The 19,797-nt window shown below is 40.1% G+C and overlaps 1 protein-coding gene across 2 annotated transcripts in view; it reads left to right on the forward strand.

The window, feature by feature from the left end:
* The window catches only part of PCSK5 (proprotein convertase subtilisin/kexin type 5), a 400,588-nt gene extending 395,918 nt beyond the window's left edge, over positions 1–4,670 (forward strand). For both annotated transcript variants that reach the window (XM_033123075.1, XM_033123076.1), the window contains one exon: positions 1,255–4,670. In XM_033123075.1, coding sequence (XP_032978966.1) covers positions 1,255–1,667 — 413 coding nt within the window. In that variant the 3' untranslated portion in view covers positions 1,668–4,670. The remainder of the gene's footprint in view (positions 1–1,254) is intronic.
* Positions 4,671–19,797: the final 15,127 nt, after the last annotated feature.

A 19,797-nucleotide genomic window follows, 5' to 3' on the forward strand; every position in this document is an offset into this window, starting at 1 on the left:
CACTAGCAAAGAGAGAGAGACCGAGTAGCAATGAATAGGATGTAATCAGCCAATATATAATAAGCAAAAATAATTGCCCTTAAAAAATTGGCAGCAGTATTATATTATTAAGCTAGCATTTACAATGTACCTAGAATCTCTCATAAAAGAATCCTGGGGGCAGAATCAAGTGGTTCAAGAAAATATTTATGGAAAATTTAGTGTGCATTTCAACTTGTACATCCAACACAGCCTGCCAGTTTTTTTTCTCTAGTTCTGTCATTCTCCCATTTGATGGGTTAAAGAATGGGGGGGGGGGGGGAATTAGGTAACTTACCCAAATCATACAACCTGAAAAAAATTAGTGAAAAGTAAGAAAAATTAGCTCATCACTGAAGTTATGGTTTAATCTTTCCTTTTCTGACAGTTTTGGTTACTCCATATTCTCAATGAAGGCATCAAAACAGAGCCTGATGAATGACAGGGGGCAGAGCTCTCAACTTCAGAAATCTTAATTATGATGGAAGAAATTTAAAGGTGGCACTTCTCTTCCTGACAGATTAGGGCCACAGAATGCCAAAAAGTCAAAAAACAGTTGTCAGAACATTTTACCCTAATATCTCCAGACTATAGCATGAAATTAGGATTCCTGGGTTCGAATTCTGATTGCTCCACAAACAAGCTCTTAGCTCTGACAATGTGACAATTCAGTTCCTCTTTATGGACCTCAGTCTCCTCAACTGTCAAGCAGCAGATTGACTGAAGTAATTTCTAAGGTCCCACACAACGATAAGAGTCAATGGTCTTATAAATAATCTGCTCTTGTCTTTGGTAGCATAATCATGTTGGACCAGGTTTAAAGGTAGCTGGGGAGAGATCTTAGTCTTAGAAAAAGTCAGTTATTTAGCAAGAAGTGAGGCATCGCCCAAGATGGAATATTTCTCTCAGGAGAGAAATTGAAGAATTCATTGATAAGGATAGACACTTGGCAACTGATCCATGAGGTATGGGAATGAGGGGATCCCTTTGGATTTCAAACTTACCTTGAGGGTTTGATGGCATCATCAGACATAGACTGGGACTCTCCTGGGGGTACCCATGGCAATCTTGTAGAGTGGTGTGCCTTTTAAGAAAATCAGAGAGAGCGATCCTACCACTTTAGATTTAAAAGATAAAGATGCAATTCTTAACCTCAGAAACTAATTTTCCCCCATTCCGTCTCTTCTCTTTCAACCTTCCCCTCTGCCTTCTTCCTTTGGGATCATCTTCCAACAGATGAGTGCGTCCTTCGAGCCAGTGAGATAGAGTCTGCGCCCGGGCATTCCAAGACAGCCTTGCTCATCACCTCCTCTATTGTGCTGGTACTTCTGCTCGGGGCAGCTGTGGTCATCTGGAGGAAATCGCGGGGCCAAGCCCCGCCAGCAGATAAGGCTGGCTATGAAAAGCTGGCTGACCCTAGCAAGTCTTACACCTCCTATAAGAGCAGCCATCACGAGAGCACCAACTTTGAAGAGGATCATGTGTTTGAGTACAGGGACCGCGAGGATGATGAGGATGACGATGACGAAGATGACATCGTCTACATGGGCCAAGATGGCACTGTCTACCGGAAATTTAAGTATGGGCTGCTAGATGATGATGATGAAGATGAGCTGGAATACGACGATGAGAGCTACTCCTACCAGTGACAGAGGTCACCTCCACACCACTCCATTCCACTCACAGGCATGCATGTGAGCATTAGAATGGTGGGTTTTATTCTCACACACCAGGCTGATGTATGCGTGTTTGTATTTTCTTCTTAACCGTGACACCAACTAGAGTATGTAAGAATGCTGAAGTATATTTTTCTTTCTTTGAGTGGCTAAACTTGATTAACCATAATTGCTCCACCATCACTGAGGAACAAGGATGAAATCCAGAGGGATTTTCCCCCAAACAATATGGCAAGACACGAAACACAGGAAGTAAAAACAAGTCAGATTTGTATAACATGTTTTACGTGATTTTTGTTTTTTAAGGAAGTGGAGAACCATTTGCAATCTCGCTCCCCAGCATATGTCATCAATTTGGCTCAAACTAACTCTTATAAAAACTAAAAATAAAAAAGAAAAAGGGAAGCGGGTTTATAAAAATTCTGTTTCTTGGCTGTATTGTGGAAATATGTACTGCACTGCCTTCTGGAATTCTGATATTTCTGTAAACGATTTTTGGGGATGGGGCGATGAAAGGGTTGTCTGTCTTAGAGGACTTCTCCCATTAGCTCTCTTTAGGCAGAGATTCGTTTTGTAAGAACCAACTAAAGAAGGTTCTCATGCCATTTAACAATTGACTCCAGATTACTCCTGGTGAGCAAAAGAGACCACCTCTGCTGACAATGGTCACGACCTATTTCGAGATGAGGGAGAAAAAGGGAGGCAGCATTCTAGCTGAGGAATCATGTGTTCAGTGGGCTCTGGTTCCTCTGCCTTAATCCAGGGTCATTATAACTCTAGAAGCAGAACAAGCTCAGGCAGGAGATAGCAGCAATCCCAGCAGGAAAGAAATCACGAAGTTTCCAAGAATTGCAGCACTATACCCTCATGATTTTATAAGAATGTTTCTAGTTGGAAACATCAGCTAAGACATCAAGTAGTAAAAACAAAATCGCAGTATTAACCTAATATGAAATGACCAAACTACATCCACTCTAATAAAAGACTTTAGCTACTAAAGCAGAAAGCTTTCATCAACAGCCTGTCACAGAACTGTGGATTCTCCATAGAAAAATTTGGAATTGAGTCTAACATGCAGAATCCCAACTTCCGGCTCACAAGCTTAATCCAGCTGCTGACCAGCCTTCCAACATTCTTTGTTCCTGTGATTTTTGTTTCTAGACATCCTAGACCTCCCTTTTTCCACTTTCCTGCCAAATACATGCTTGGATTCATGCACCTAGGGCAGTTTTTCTGCAGATAATACAGAGAGAGGGATTCTTGCTGTGTGAATTTTGCAGACTTCTTTGTCAAAACAGAAGTTTTTGACAGTACTAGGCAGTACTAGGAACAAACCACCAGAAATTTTCAGATGTTGATGACATTTTCAGGTGATGATGATAATTTTAAAAAATTTATTGCACACCTACCACATACCAGGTACCGAGCTAAATAATTTCTTTTAGAAAAATCATGTAATACCACCGTAACTTTATGAGGTTGGTACCATTATTACTCTGTTTTCATAGGAAACATGAGGCTTACAAGAGGTTAAGTAACTAGCCCAAGGCTGACAGAAAGCCAATCAAGATTCAAGGAAATAGAACAATCCTAAAGCGCATGTCCTTAATAATTATGCTACACTGTCATAAAGTGGGAAAAGAAGCATCCTAAATCTGATAAAGGCATGTCTGTTATTTTATGAAATGGCAACTATATTACCTTCACTAAATTTATGCATTTTCTTTTTTAAAAACATGATGTACCACTAACACAAAAAATCTCTGTGAAGAAGTCTACAGTTTATAGAAGGCCTCATTGTTTCATAGGGGAAAGCTCTTAAAGTAAAGGTTGGCAAACTCACTCTGGAAAAGGCCAGATAGTAAATACTTTAGGCTTTGCACAACTACTCAACTCTGCCATTGTGGCATGAATGCGGCCAATCCATAATGAATGGGTGGGTTGTGCTCCAATAAAACTTTATTTACACTAAAATTTGGATATAAAATAATTTTCACATATCATAAAATAGTATGATGCTGCTTTTGATTTTTTTCTTAAATCACGAAAAATATAAAAACCACCCTTAGCTCAAGGCAGTACAAAAATCCCAACTTCCCGCTCACAAGCTTAATCCAGCTGCTGGACCATATTTGGCCACCAGATTATAGTTTGCCAACCTCATCTTAAAAAAAGAAATTCTTAAGAGATCACGTGCATCATACATGCATACGATATGCCTCCAAAATTTTTTGATTGTTTAAAATCATCTCTTCAAAATCTTTTTGAACCTGATAGTTCCATTTGTAATTCTTAGAAATAAATAAAAATACATGTAAGATAGCCATGATACCAATGGAAGAATTTCTCCTCTCTTGCTGTGTAATTACAGAGTGTAGCCTATAGAAATAAGCACTTTTGTTTATACTGTGTTTTTCATCTCCCCTGATAATTCTAAAGCTCTGATAAACTGAGTTTGACATTTCTTTGTGTAGCCTGGAAATTGTTTTCCAAGAAAAATATTTGTTTATGATACACAGTTAAAGATTAAATGAGGTCAAGATGACCTTGCATACTAAGAAAAATTGTATTGTTGTTACTCTGTGTGAGCCTGAAAAGAAGGTTCATGCTGTGTATTGGTTCAGTTTGACATCTTTCCTTCTTTCTTCTTAGTTATACTACATTATTCTTAGACATCTTTTGTATTCTATGGTAACAATTATCTAAATAGATAAATATGTGGTTGGGAAACAAAGTCACTTTTTGGTTTCCTGTCTGCAAATAACTTGGAAGTATTAAGAATATCCTTGTAGACTGGAACTGCACCAAGAGGCTGGCCAGGGGCTTGGTAGGTTCCAGTTCATAGAAAGTAACTGTAAAGTTGGAAATAAAACTAAATCGAGACCAGATCATTCTACAGGGACTTGCTTATGAACACACCATTTCTGAGCACTTTCTATACACTTAGTACAATCAAGCACCAGTTTACAACGGGGATGCATTCTGAGAAATGCGTCGTTAAGTGATTTCATGATTGTGCGAACATCATAGAGTGAGCTTATACAAACTTAGATGGGATAGCCTACTACACACGTAGGCTATCAGCCTGTATGACACGTTACTGTACTGAATACTGTAGGCAATTTAACACAATAGTATTTGTGTATCTAAACATAGAAAAGGTATAGTAAAAATATAGCATAAAAGACGAAAATGGTATATTCCCGTATAGGGCACTTACCATGAATGGAGCTTGCAGGACTGGAAGTTGCTCTGAGTGACTCAGTGAGTGAGTGATGAGTGAATGTGAAGGCCTAGGACATCACTGTACACTACTGCAGACTTTATACACACTGTACACTTAGGCTACACTAATTTGTAAAAAAGCATTTTTCTTTCTTCAATAATAAAGTAAACTTAGTCTACTATAACTCTTTTACTTTATAAACTTCTCTTTAACTTTTCAACTATTTTCGACATTTAGCTTAAAACATACATTGTATAGCTGTACAAAAATATTTTCTTTATATCCTTAATCTATAAGCTTTTTCCTAGTTTTAATTTTTTTTTTGTTTTCTTTTTTTACTTTTTGAACTTTTTTGTTAAAAATTAAGACGCAGACACCTATGTTAGCCGAGGCCTGTGCTCGAAAGCAACTACAGTTGACCCTTGAACAACACAGATTTAAACTTCATGGATCCACTTATATGCAGATTTTTTTCAGTAAGTACAGTTGGCTCATTGTATCTGCTGGTTTCGTATCCATGGATTCAGCCAATCCCAGATGTGCAGGGCCGACTGTAGAATCAAGTTATGTGCAGCTTTTCAATTTTGAGGGTGTTGGCACCCTTGCCCTCTGAATTACTCAACGGTCAACTGTATCTGATAAAGGGTAATGAGATGACTGTGAAGGGGTTAGAAAAAAATCATAACTCATCTTCTGGGGCTTTCCCACCCAGAATGAAAGATTTCCATTATCAAGGGAGAGAAAGGTAGGGCAGGGTAGCTGTTAGCCTGAGGAGAATGCCTCTAACAAAGTGTTCATTGATAAGAACTGATCCCAGCGTGCAAGGGAAATGATATGAGGCTTATTAAACCCTTAAGTGAAGCCAACACGTGTTTGTCCAACACAGAATTATAACTCACAAGAACAGAACAAGGCTGAGGTCAGGAGTTTTACCATCCCTGCAAATTATTATCAGTCAAGGCTTTTTGGTGGCTGGGAATGATTTTAGACCTGAAGCAAATTCTGTTGTATCCTTTAGGCTGTTTTCAGCTATAAACGATAGAAAATTTAACCCAAACTGGCTTATACACAAAAGGAATTTATTGGCTCACCTAATCAAAAAGTCTAGGATCAGGTATTGCTGGAAATAGGGCTCTCACTGTGACATCATGCACTGGTGTCTCTCTCTCTCTCTCCTCTCTTTTGCTATGTTGCCTCCATTCTCACCGGAGGTCACTCCTCACTTTGGCAGGATGTCTGCCAGGGTGCCAGACTTCACGTTCCCTTGGGCCTGTGTCTGACAGGAAAAAGACCCTTCCTCTGATCCAAGTCTCAGAAAAACTTCCATGGTATCTCATTGGCTGACAAAATGCATTTGCCAGTTTCCATAGTGTAAATACCCCCATCATGGCCAATTTCAAGCTTCAAATGTGATGTCACTTAATGTGGAGCTGGGAAGAAATGCTAAAAAAAAAAAAAAAAAAAAAAAAAATCATCGCCAAACTCCAGCTGCTCACGGCAGCCCAACTCCAGGGAGAGCTGTTGTTCACAATCTTAGCTGTAGAGGGCGCAGCTCACTGGCCCATGTGGGAATCGAACAGGCGACCTCAGCTATAGGAGTACTCCAACCACCTGAGCCATGGGGCCAGCCCAGCTGTGTTTTTAATATAACTTATTTAATTAAAGTGTTATACCTTATTTTTTAATAATAACTATATCTAACTGACTCACAAGATTCCTGAAAAATTAACATTGGCTTTCATAAACTGTGACAAGCCAGCTTCAACACACCACTCTTTATACATAGAATCTTTTTTTCTGTGATATTTTCTTTCTCTCAATATCAAATCTCTCATCCAGAATTTCCTGTCTTTTTTTCATTAGTTCTCCCACTCCAATGCTATCAGAAGCCAACAAAATTTTTTTTTTTTGCTCATTTCTACCAGCAAAGAAAAACAAATTTAATCAATAATGTCTTAGCAGACTGTTTTAATTATAGCACACAATTCTGGAGTTCTGTCCACTGCTACCTGTAGTGACATGGACAATTTCATATATTACTTGGTATAGAGTGCGTCAATGTATTCATTTTCTATGACTGCATAACAAACTACTACAAATTTAGAAGCTTAGAATAATATCCATTTCTTATCTCACAGTTTTATAGGTCAGAAGTCCAGATGAGCTTGACTGGGTTCTCTGCTTAGGGTCTCATAAGGTCAATATCAAGGTGTCAGCCAGGCTGGCTCTTACCTGGAGACTCTGAAGAATAATTGCTTTTCAAGGTATCTGGGTTGCTAGCAGAATTCAGTTTCTTGTGGCTCTAAGATTGAGGTCCTGCTTTCTTTTCTGGCTGTGGGCCTGGGGTCACTCTCAGCTTCTAGAAGCTACACTCTGATCCTGTGAATGTGCCTCCTTCTCCGCTTTAAAGCCGACATTCACACACTAAATCCTTCTTATGCCCTGACTCTTCCTGACTTTCCCTCTTGCTACCAGCTGCAGAAAACTCTGCTTTTAAAAGGCTCCTGTGATGTGATTAGGCCCAGGTGGAGAATCTCCCTTTGGCTATAATGTAACGTAATCACAGGCATGATGTCTCATCATATTCACAGTCCTGGGGATGAGAATGGGAAATCTTGAGGGGGTATTATGGGATTCTGCCGACCAGAGCCAATAAAACTCTTTTGGAAATCGATGCAGCAACATGTGTTGAGTCTTCGATGTTTGTTCTATTTGAATTCACCAATTCCTTGCTGGGTAATATTATAAGCAGAACCAAAGTGTTCACAGAAACGTTCATTTTTTTGTAATTTAAAACTACAACACTTTACAAGTAAGTTCATAAAGACTATACAAAATATGCTGTGATAGTTACATATAATAATAAGCAAGATATAAAAGTTTATGTACACTACCATTTTAAGTATACTCCTGAAATTAAAAACCTATGCGAATTATGCAAGCTAAACTGTAGAAAGCAAAGATAAACATTACCTGCCTCCAAAGAGCTCAATATTGAGGCAGAATACCAGATACATGTACAAATAACCACAAAATGAGACTGCAAACAGTGCAATAATTCTGGTGGGAAAAAAAAACAATTAAAATCATGATAACACAGAGACTGTTAGAAAAAGCAAACTGATGCATCTATGCTTTTGGGGAGAACAGTTAAAGGAAGTGTTTAGGAGAATAAAAGAATCTGCAGAGCTCAGTAAGAATGGGCAGTAAGTCTCTATCTTGACTTTCCTATGGTCTGTAAAATGGCAAGCACTTTTCACATGAACTTGAAATCACAGGTCAATTTCAACTACATGTGATGAAAGACATCAGTCCTCGGGCTTACCTGGAGCCCTTGAAGATAGTAAGAGGCCAGCAAGCAGATAGTATCTTCGGTGGACCCTACCTTCTTTTCCTACATCATTCCTTCTTTCTTGTGCTCTTGTTTCTCAAGGCATTAATGACCCTAAGAAGTGGGGAAGTTCCACAAATGTCAAAAGACATTGGCTCAGTGCCAGCTTGACAAACTATGCCCTCACTTCACTTTCAATAATTACATCTCATTCTGTCCATTTGTAAACTATTCCTAAGTATGAAGCTCTTTTTTCATTTTTAAATCTTGGTGGCAGATGCCCTGATTAGATTCACCATTCCTGTATTCATTTTCATAAAGATGGTTTGGCATACCAGAAATATCATGAGTCTGAGGGTTACAGATTCCTGGGATAGAATTCCAAGTCTGACCCTTTCTTACGTGGAATCTTGGGCAAAGTACTGTACTTCTCTGATTCTCTGCTGTGTATGGGAAACTTGAATTCCAGCCCTTTCAAAATTATCATGAGGAATAAATGAGATTACATATGCAATGAGCCTGGTATAGGGAAGGGGTTCTATAAGTGCTAACGTCCTCATATTCCTCCCATAATATTTTAGCAGCGATGAAAGCTCTCACAAACCTACTATTTTGAAAGGATTAGTGAAGTAAGATTACACATGAGGGAGAGAAAAGTAGACAACTTGTTCTATATACTTAATCTGGAACCAAAGACACACTACTCAGAGCTTGTTAACAAGGCCTCAGCAAAGCAAATGCGCTGGAATGAATGGTTTCAAGTAACCAGATCATTAACTGTATTTTCTTACTTGATTTCTCAGCAGGTAGAGAAACATGAAATTGTTCTTTCAGAACCTGAACAGTGATTTACTCCAAAACCAGGTCAAAATAAAATTAATTCATTCTTCCCTGAAATGATAAAGGGTTTGGTTAAAGGGCCATACATTCAATAAACACACTGGCTACATCCTTGACCTCTAATGAAATGTTTCTCTCCACACAGTTTTTCATTCTCTAATAAACAACCATAGTTCCACCCTAACAGAATAGTTTCTTAATACAAATCCTATTTATACCTTAATTGTCCAAGAGAATCCAGGCTTCTACAAGAAACTCCTCTTTTCTCCCCAAGTCTTGAAAAACTCAAATGTTAGGGTTTAGCTACAAAGCCACAGGTAATCTTAGGAGTGTACGGAGCCCATTAGAAAGGGAAGGAGGATAGCAATCCAGTACTTATCTAGGTCACTTTTACAAGAAAATTTCTTACAAGATTTGAAAGTGGCTGAGAACAGAGTGTGGAAGTAAAACTGTGGAAGTGAAAATGCATAAAGTCGTCCTCCATTGCCTCCCTCTGCCCCCAAATGGTTGTGAGCTGAGGACACGGTTGCAGCTCGTGGGGCTTCTCCCCTCGAATCCAGCCGCCCTCAGCATGCAGCAGCAGCAGCAGCAAGGCCTTGCACTTCACACATCAGATTGGAAGCAGAGCACACGGGGCAGGCAGGGGCAGGTCTTCAGGGTCAGACAACTAGGTGGAAGCAAGTAAAAAACCCAGTCTGAGTGCTGCAGCATTATCCAAAGGTGGTATTTGGTCTGGGTTCCAGATTCTAGGTTTCTGGGTGGCGAGCTTATAAAGGTGGCTTGAGCAGTGTTTTCAGTATTGATCTGTTCCTGGTACAAAGGGACATAACAACCAAATCAAATTGTTAATCAAGAAGTAACTAGGCAGATAGAATCCTTGACAAAGGAGTTTTCAGCCAGACTTTGTGAAACTTATCCCTGGTCTGTGAGGGATCATAAAGGATCTTTGTGACTGAAGCTCCAGGTTGCTCCAAGAACAGTGGCTGTCTCATTTCTTCTCTCTCTTTCTCTCTCTCTCTCTGCCTAGGGTTGGAATTTTTATTCCCTGTGAGCCCTTTGGCCATACTCCATGCTGAGTCCTTTATTGCCTTTGTAACTTGCTTCGCAGCACAGCTGTATAACATCTGGATAATGTCTCTGTCCTGTTTTTTAAAAGTTAATTTTCAGTTTTAAAGAGCTGTTTGCCTGTCAAATCAGTTTCGTCCCCTGTAGATGGATTTCTGATAGCTTCAAATAGGCTTGCCTCCTGCCATTTGCTTGTGAGGATTAAAGGAGATAATGCATGCGAGAGAGTCGGTAGTAAGCTGGAAGGTGCTACGTCAATATTATTTCCCTGGTTACCTGTAGTCCATCCTAGGCAGGCATGCTACTTACACTCTGGGAACTGGGAGAAATCAAACAATATTCGCAGGCCAACCATCTGCATGTGGTTGCTCAGAAACTAACTGGATCTATCAGTGCTGGCTACATAATTCGTGGGGCCCAGTGTAAAAAAATATTAAGAATTTGAAGATGGTAGCAACAGAGCATTGAACTAATGCACCAGGCCCTGTGTGACCGCCCAGGTGGCACATCCATGAAGCTGACTGTGACTTCAGTACATTCAGAAATGGTGAGGCTTACATCAGCTACTGCATGTACCTCCCCCAGCAAGGGGGCTAAAGAATTTAGATACCCAAAGTGGTAGGTAGCTTTGGAGAAAAGGGATGAAGAGCTTTTTAAGATCAATTAAACATATAGATATAAGGAAAACCCTGAGGAAGATGTCTCAATGTGGAAGAGGAAGAATTTCTGTGAAAGAGAGATGCTCTTCAAATCCAGGATATCTTCCCTTCCATCTTGGCTCTGCATGACACTGGCCAAGTCACAGGAGATAATATATTTGGCTGCGTATAATAAACTTGGAAACTGCAGAACAATTGAAGTGTAAACTTTTCCTGTTAGTCATTGTAAAAGGTAGGTCCTGGCCCTTTTAGAAAAGACACCTTGTGACATTGGGTCCAACCTATGTGCATCTCTACACTCCTTCCAAGGCAATAGGTGGGGAGGACTTTACATTGTCCCAAAATTTCATGTGTCGCCTGCTTGGAAGTCTTTGCCACGCTTTGCAGGAGAGGAGGAAGGTCTGGCCATACATACCCAGCCTGACTTTCCTTGGGTTGTGACATCAGAGTTCTGTTTACATAGCTGAAGGACGGGAATGTGGGACTGGAGGGAGCAGACCACATGAATGATTCAGAAGTCTACACCACATCCCCTGCTCCCCACCCCACACACACCCCCCGTTGGCTTGCCAGCTGCTCTGAGCAGCAAAGACAGAAGAAATCTGTAAGGTTCTCCTCTGTCATTTGGCACCATCTGTTTCCTTTTCATTTCTTTCCTGAAAATTTTTCTCAATAAACACTACGAAATGGACACCAGAGGATGTCTACAAGAGCAAATTCATCTTTTCTCAAATGTAGACTTTGGAAGACCTTTGGTATTTGCATAAAAGTCTCCTGTGCTGCTGTTCTTTTCTCCACATATTGAAAGTACCAGAAAAAAAGGGGCACAATGCTCACTTATTTACTGCATCTGGGTGAGGTAGAGAGTTCATGATTTCTTCCTTAGAAATGCATTCAACACATAATTCCTGGAGACCTGAAATATACCAGGCAACACATGGCAGTGATGGAGATAAAGTCAAATAAATTGGAATCTCTTTGAGAGTCAAGGACATTATCTCATGCTACTTTGTACCCATAGCACATAGCAGAGTGCTAACACACAATAGTTGCTCCATAAATATTGTGGAGTGCTATTTGCTCACAGAAATCATTGTCTACAGATGAATAAAACTGGACTCTGCACATGATCTAGGGAAGAATTTGCTGTGTCCTTTTAAGATGGTGGCAAGTTACAATGTTATCTTTGGCTAGGGGAAAAAATACCCACCATTACAACAATAATTAGCATTTATCGAGTACATACAGTTTTTCAGGTACTATTAAAAGCACTTTGCATGGATCAATTTGTTTAATCCTTTTAATCATCTTAACACCCTATGAGGTAAGCACTATTGTTATGCAGTGTTTCATAGATAAAACACTAAGCCACAGAGAGGTAAAATAACTTGCATAGAAGCTGGCTCCGCAGGTCTTGTTTCTAATCTCCCAGATTGCAGCTGCCTAACCCCTCCAGAACCAAACACAAGGAAGGTAAAAAAGGAACTTTCAAACTTTTTTTTAACTGTGATCCACAATAAAAGAAAAGAAAATTTACACCAACACCTCTTGATAAACCTGAAGCAAAAGTTCCAAATTACATGATATCTTTTGCATATTTTAATTTACTATTTTTTAAACTGATCACAATCCACTAGTTTGACTTCATAGGGTATAGCTTAGAAAACCCTGAGTTAGAGGAAAAGATCCCAGCCCTACCTGGCTAACCCTGAACTTGCTGAGCTTAAAGCAGATACTCTGAATTTTCCCTCTAGGCAATTCAATTGCAATGTGGTGCACCCAAAGCCTCCTTTGGGCTCTTCAGACCCTGGGCTTCTGGAAATCCTTCCTTTGAGGTCACTTTACTTCCTATCTTCTGGGTCACTTTACCATTCCAGGCTGCCACCTTGGGTGGAGTCTCTTTCAGGTATGGTTCCAGCCACATCTGCATATCTGGTCCATGGAAAGCACACACCTTTGCCACCTATCCTCTCCCCTCCATTGCGAGTGAAAGCGCCTCCCTCTGTCTCCCTCTCTCTGGTCTGTTGTCCAAGGCCAATCTAGCTACAGCTTCTCATACAATTCTTATGTCCCTCCTCCAAACCTGGGGGACACAAGCTCCAATGGGTACCCTTGAAGAAGATACAGACAGAACACACTATCTATCTCCAAAAGAATTCTCCCTCCTTCCCCTTTTCAACTCCAAATCTCTGTAAGGTGGAGGAGGGTGAAGGACAGAACAGCTTTCGTATTCTCTTAGCATGACCTGGATTTTCTAGGACCTAGTTTTTAACATGGGGGATTTAGCATCACCAATTACAAAGATTTTACCCTTGGCAGTCTCTTCCAAGAATATAAAGAAGAGTTCCATGATTTTACAGGTGGATGGGCTGTGGCTAAGTGGAGGGAATAGGGAGAAATGCGCAAAGCCTTAGGGTCTAGAATAAGAATCAATTTGTGGATTACTACCATGTTCCTCCCCAAAAATAAGACTACCATGTTCCCCCAAAAAAGTAATCTTTTTGCTCCAAAAGATGCATTAGGGCTTACGTTCAGGGGATGTCATCCTGAAAAATCATGCTAGGGGTTATTTTCCGGTGAGGTCTTATTTTCGGGGAAACACGGTAGGGAACATGCACTTACTGTGGAGAGTCCCTGTATAATGGAACTCTACAGGGAACAAAAGAGGATGTCAATGAAATACAAACAGGAACCCTAGGAGCTTGTCAGGGGCTTAGGGCTTCAGCCTGGGCACTCTTCCTGGACATATAATTGACTATCCTTGTCCAATCTGTCTACTGGATTCTTGTCATATCCCGATTCCTCCAGACTCAGAGACCTTGTTTCTGTCCAGCGTGTCAAGTTGATTCAAGTTTATGTGTGAACCTTCTGCGTTTTGATGCCTCTGCTAAAAGTTTGATCTTCAGCTTTGTTAATGCTATCCTTGTGCCTGAAACACTCCAGCCAGTGGAGGCAAGAGCCAAGCAAAAGATGAGCTGCCATGTCCTGCAAAAGCCGCTTGCTGGTGGGCCTGGGCATCGTCACCGCCCACACTCCACCATCCATAACTCCCAGGGTCCCGTGTACACAACTTCAACATGGCCGGGCAGCTAAGCCTGAGTCTACTAACATTGTTTCCCTCTTGAAAGAGGTTGAAGACCTGCGTTCCGTATTTGGCTCTGAAATTTTCTACCTCTGCAGTTTGAGTTGCTGAGTTGATCTCGGACTTCCAGTTTCTTCATCTGAAGTGTGGTACCGATGACATGTAGCTAGATGTCTCTGACTTATGGTAGGGAACCATGAAGTGCTGTAAATAAAAAGCACATTGAAGCTCCTGTTGCTAAAAATTCTAAAATTTACCACTTGGTCAGGAGATGAAATGGAGAGAATGTAATCACTCACATCTTGAATCTCTACCGTGAAACTTGGGGGACTTACTGCTCTTTTGATAGTTCAGTGTGTACCTGATTATCTGTGTTTGACTTTTAAAACTGTGTTCTTACAAAGAACATGATATCCTCAATGTGGCCTAAACTGCTTGCAGTAATAGATATTTCATATTACCTATCCCTTTGCCAGACTGTCTGAAAAGGAAGATAAACTTTCAAAAAGAGCAGAGAATCCAATATAACACTTCCTTCCATCTTCTAAAACTTCAAAAAAAGTATTCAAATTAAATCTATAGGAACAGAAGAGAACAGGTCTAGGTGGTTAGGCTATTAAGGGCCAGGGGGAAATCCTGTTCGGAAATATGATGGAAACCTCAGAATATTGGTGTTAGGTTTTGTTGGGGTCAGGAGATAGGTTCAAAAACAAAACAAAAAATTTCATTTGACAGAAATACTGTCCTGGATTGGGGAGTCTTTAATAAGTTAGAAAACACCAGCAAATCTATCAACAAAAAACAACTCCCTGGGCAGCTATAGAAAATATTTTGAAGGCTCAGAGAGGCCTGAAAGGACCCTGAGATTCACCTGGAATTCCCATGAGTGACTCATAGTTTGCAGTAGCTGTTTGTTTACATGGATCCGAGCAGAACCCACACCAGGAAATCATTCTCAATATCCCAGACAGAGTGACCTTTTAGGATTTATATCCATTTGTTTCCAGAAAAGCTTGGGAGCTGTCCTGCTGTGATCTACTATGTGTACAAAATGAGATTGTTGACATGGAAATAGAGAATGGGAACCCCGAGAGGAGGAGGCAAGTGGGCTAATCAGTCCGAGCAAAAGTATACTTAGCAATGGAGGCCTTTAATCAAATGTGGTCTTTGGTAGCACCTATAGATATAAAACAGTAAGGAGAGCTGCCTTAAAGCAAGCAGGTGGGGAGGGGCAGAGATCCCCTTGCGTGCCCATCACCCAGCGCACTTCCATGAGGCCCCGAGGGCTCTTTGGGAACATTCTGAAAATCCCAGTTCTAGGGACTTATTAGAGCTACTGTGATTAAACAGTAGCCCTGAGCTTCCTGTAAATCAAGATGAAAAGGGAAACATTATGGATTATGTATTTTTTCTTCTTCAGATGATACAAGAGGTTTTATCAGTCTCTGGAGCGTTGTAACTTAGTATAAGAAATGCTTATTGGAACGGCTGAAGGACTGGCTGGCTAGCTCGTACTCACTCAGAAGAATTCATTTCCTTCAGTGGTAGATAATAGTAGTGGGTTTTTTTGTTGTTGTTGCTTTGTTTGTTTTACTGCCAGGCATCTGACACGCTCATGTTTAGGGATTCCTTTCTCCCTCTATGAGTCTTGGTGGAAAAATATATCATGTATAAAAACTAAAATAGCCAAGTACTCAGTTTTCCAGCCCCCCCTTGCAGCTAACACAGGGGCAGGGGACCGAAGCTTGCCAATCAGATGCTAATCATAGAAACATTACTTTCCTGAGCAACAGGGACAGCCAGAAGTGTGTAGGATGTGGTTCTGTTGGCCTTTGGTGGGAAGATGTGGCATCCTCACTCAGCACCAATGCCACTGTCCTCAATGAACTGGCTCTGTGATGTGACTGGCTCTGGTTCTGACCCTTTGGGACCCCTTTTCTCACCCAGTTCCCAATTTTCCATCCATTTTCTGAGCTACTATTCTCCCAATAAATTCCTTTCCTGCTCAAATCAGCCAGAATCCATTTCTGTTACTTACTACCAGTTAGATACCAACCAAAACAGTAACATATGAGGCTTAGGTCTGCTATGGAATAGACAAAATACGCGTATAGTGCATTCATAACACTTGTATTTAACTTAAGAGAATTCAACTACTGTGTTTCCCCAAAATAAGACCTAGCCGGACCATCAGCTCTAATGCGTCTTTGGAGCAAAAATTAATATAAGACCTGGTATATTATATTATATTATATATTAATATATAAGACCTGGTGTTATGTTATGTTATTTACATTTTATTATTATATTACCTGGTCTTATTTTAATATATTAAATATTTAACATAATATTAAAATAAGACCAGGTCTTATATTAATTTTTGCTCCAAAAGACACATTAGAGCTGATGGTCCAGCTAGGTCTTATTTCAGGGAAATATGGTATATGGGTTCGTTTGACAGAGTATGGGAGAGATAAATAATCTTTATTTGTTCAGTTATCTTTACCTGTTCAAACTCAACCAGGCCTCTAATATCCCAGAATAATGAGGCCTTAGCCAAAATACAGAGACACAAAAGAATAAAATCTTAGGTTTGGGTTTCAAAAGGCCCAGGTTTTAGTAACTAAAAGTAAATTAAGTTTCCAAGGGGAGTTTTGACTTATCTGCCTTTCGGCCATGCTTGCTGACTTTACAACCTAACTCCTTCCTAAGATGAGGCTCCAGTATAAGACAACCCCAGTGACTGCTCAAGACTCTTAACTGTACAGGGACTGGTACCCACCCTTCCCACACACCCCTGAGCAGCTCTGCTCTCCTCATTGTCCTGGCTAACCCAGGGAAATAGTACCGGTTCAGAACATTGGTATTTTAAAACACTCTATGAAGACCAATATCCCGGACGCAGGCAATTTGACATCTCAAATCTCATTACAAAGAGAATTACAAATACTTTATAGATGATGTCTTAGTTCATATTTTCTTCACTCCTAATTCACTGCTCAGGCCTGTTTCCATCAGAGAGAGAAAAGGAGAGGGGGGCAGGCAGAGGGGGAGGGGAAGAGACAACAAAGGAGAGGGAAATGGAGGGGAAGGGAGGAAAGAGGTCGTCTATTTTAAGTTTCACATCAGCGTTCATGTCTTAGTCTGTTCAGGCGACTATAACAAAATAGTATAGACTGGGTGCCATACACAACAACTTTATTTCTCACAGTTCTGGAGGCTAGAAGTCCAAAATCAGGGTCAGGCGCTGGTGAAAGCCCTCTTCTGGGTTACAGATGTGGCAGAGGAGAAGTAATTTTTCCCCCTATCATGATAAAGTTCTTCTGTTTGTACTGATAATTAAAATGACATATAAGGCAGATTAACAGGAGGAAATCAAGTGTTAGTATGTGTGCAGGGGGAATTCACATAAGCACGGAAATTCCAAAGGTAGTAAAGCAAAATGAGGTATATATGTCATTCTGGACTAAGGAAGGTGAAGTAGGGGTCTAGGACTTCGAAGGGAAGTAAGACAATTTACAAGGAGACTCACGTTAATGTTTTGTGAACCAATGTTTGTTGGGCCATCTTGAAATCTTGAAACAATGGGACCCAGGGAGAATTCGGATCAAATGGGCCTTGCTAGATTCCTTCCTACCACACCTAAGTCATATTAAACTGTAATTATCTGATGATCTCTCCCTTTCTGGATGAGGTATCAATTATTTTAAGGCAGTTAGGGGGAAAGTCAAAGGTTTTTCCTGAGTCTTTCTTTTCTTAAACGTAACTAGCTTAAAACAATATCCCAAAAGGCATATTTTAGGGTGGCAAACTGCTTCCTTTCAGACTTCTGACTTCTCACTGTATCCTCACATGTGAGAAGAGAGCTCTCTGGAATCCTTTGATAAGGGCACTAATCCCACTGATGAAGGCTCCACCCTCATGGCCTAATTACCTCCCAAAGGCCCCACCTAACACGTTGGGTGTTAGGACTTCAATATATGGATTTGGGGGGGCACATTCAGTTCCCCTCCAATGCTGGCATCTTGTGATCATCGACACCTCCAACTAAAACAGTAAACATTTTAAATTCACCTGGAAACTCCAGATTTTAAAATGCCAATACCACTTTAAATCCATACCTAACCTCCCCTAATTTTCACACCTATACATGTTCACATGAATTACCTAAAACTTGCATAGTAATTGGGAAAGAGGTTACTATCTTACCATGCCCTAATAAAGATCGAAAAACTATCCCTCTCACTCAGGAATAAGCCAACTACGGGCCTGTGAGCCAAATCCTTCCTGCCACATCAACAAAATTTTGAAACATAGCCAGGCCCATTTATTTATGTATTGTCTGTGGTTGCTTGTTCACTACAGCAAAACCTAAAGAATTTACCTTCTGCCCCTTTACAAAAGGTTTGCCAATCCTGCTATAGCAAAACAGGAAAGCTTACAGCGCCACCCAGCGTGGTCTGCTGACTGCTACTGGCCTATGAATTATCTATTACTGAAACTGGGAGTGTTCGTAAATGTTTTAGAGCATTTTGACATTGCCAAGACATCCAAATGTGACTATTTTTCTTGTAACTTTTATTTTTTTAAAGTATTAATTCATGAAGGATTAGAAATAAAAAATTTTAGAAGTCACAATTTTTCTGTAAGAAAAACGAGATAATTAAACGAGACTTAAACTAGGCCTTAAAAAATAACAAAATTCCAGCCCTAGAGGTTTCATCCATAGCCTAGATTTTGACTTGGAAAATAAAACAGAACCAAAAAAGGTAGAGCCAGGGAAGCTTAAAAAATTATTTGTCCCACGAGCTGGGTTCCCAGTGAAGCTATCTCTAATTCTGGGGATGGCTGCTGTATGAAGGGCCCAGTATTTATTATTTCTAATAAATGTACAACTATATACAGTGCACTTTCTATACAGAGGTGCTAAAAGAATGAATAATAATCCAAGGCCTCTAGAAACTTACACATTAGGTGAAAGTTAAGGCCATTAAAAACACAAGACATTGTAGTTTCTGGGAGGCTATCAAGAGAACATTGTGGGGTTAGTACGTGAATTCATATATTCACAAGTGCCACTCACATACGTTCACCTCCCTTCTGTTAAGTTCCTTTCAATCTAATTAAATACTGTACAGTAGAGTAGTCCACCCTTACCTGCAGGGAATATGTTCCAAGACCCGCCGTGGATACCTGAAAAAGTGGATAGCACTAAACCCTATATATGCTACGTTTTTCCCTATACATACAATCACAGTGTATAATTTATAAACTAGGAAAAGAGATTAACAATAAATAATAATAAAATAGAACAATTCTAACAATATACTGTAAGGTATGTGAATGTGGTCTCTCTGAGAACTGATCTGATAATCCAGCCAGCTCCTGAGTGACTAAGGGGCGGGGAGTGAGTACAGTGTGGATACACTGCACAAAGGGTGAGTCACATTCCAGGTGGGGCAGAACGGGATGGAGAGCGATTTCATCACGCCATGCTACTTAGAAAGGTCACATGGAAAACGTATGACATTACTCAGTCAAGATTTATTTCAAAGCCTGAAATCATTCCAATCAAAAATGGTGCTACTGCAATTTCTTATAATACATCAATAAAACTAAAACTGAAAAAATAACGTAAGACACTATTAAGTAACTTCTAACTTGCACAACATACAATTTTCAAGTGATTGCTACATAACAAAATATAAGGTATCAAAGAACTTTCACACTCACTGAGGACATACAAAGCAGCAATCTATTCAAACACAGATATGTTTTTATTTTCAATGTTTGTTTTTACCTTTGCTTAATAAAGCCACTGAGGCTTCTTTCAAGTATAGGATCTCTAACATTAAATTACATTTCCTAAGCATGTTTATAGAGAAGAAATGAAAGACACA

Source organism: Rhinolophus ferrumequinum, chromosome 12 (assembly GCF_004115265.2).
Source record: "Rhinolophus ferrumequinum isolate MPI-CBG mRhiFer1 chromosome 12, mRhiFer1_v1.p, whole genome shotgun sequence".
Taxonomy (NCBI): Eukaryota; Metazoa; Chordata; class Mammalia; order Chiroptera; family Rhinolophidae; genus Rhinolophus; species Rhinolophus ferrumequinum.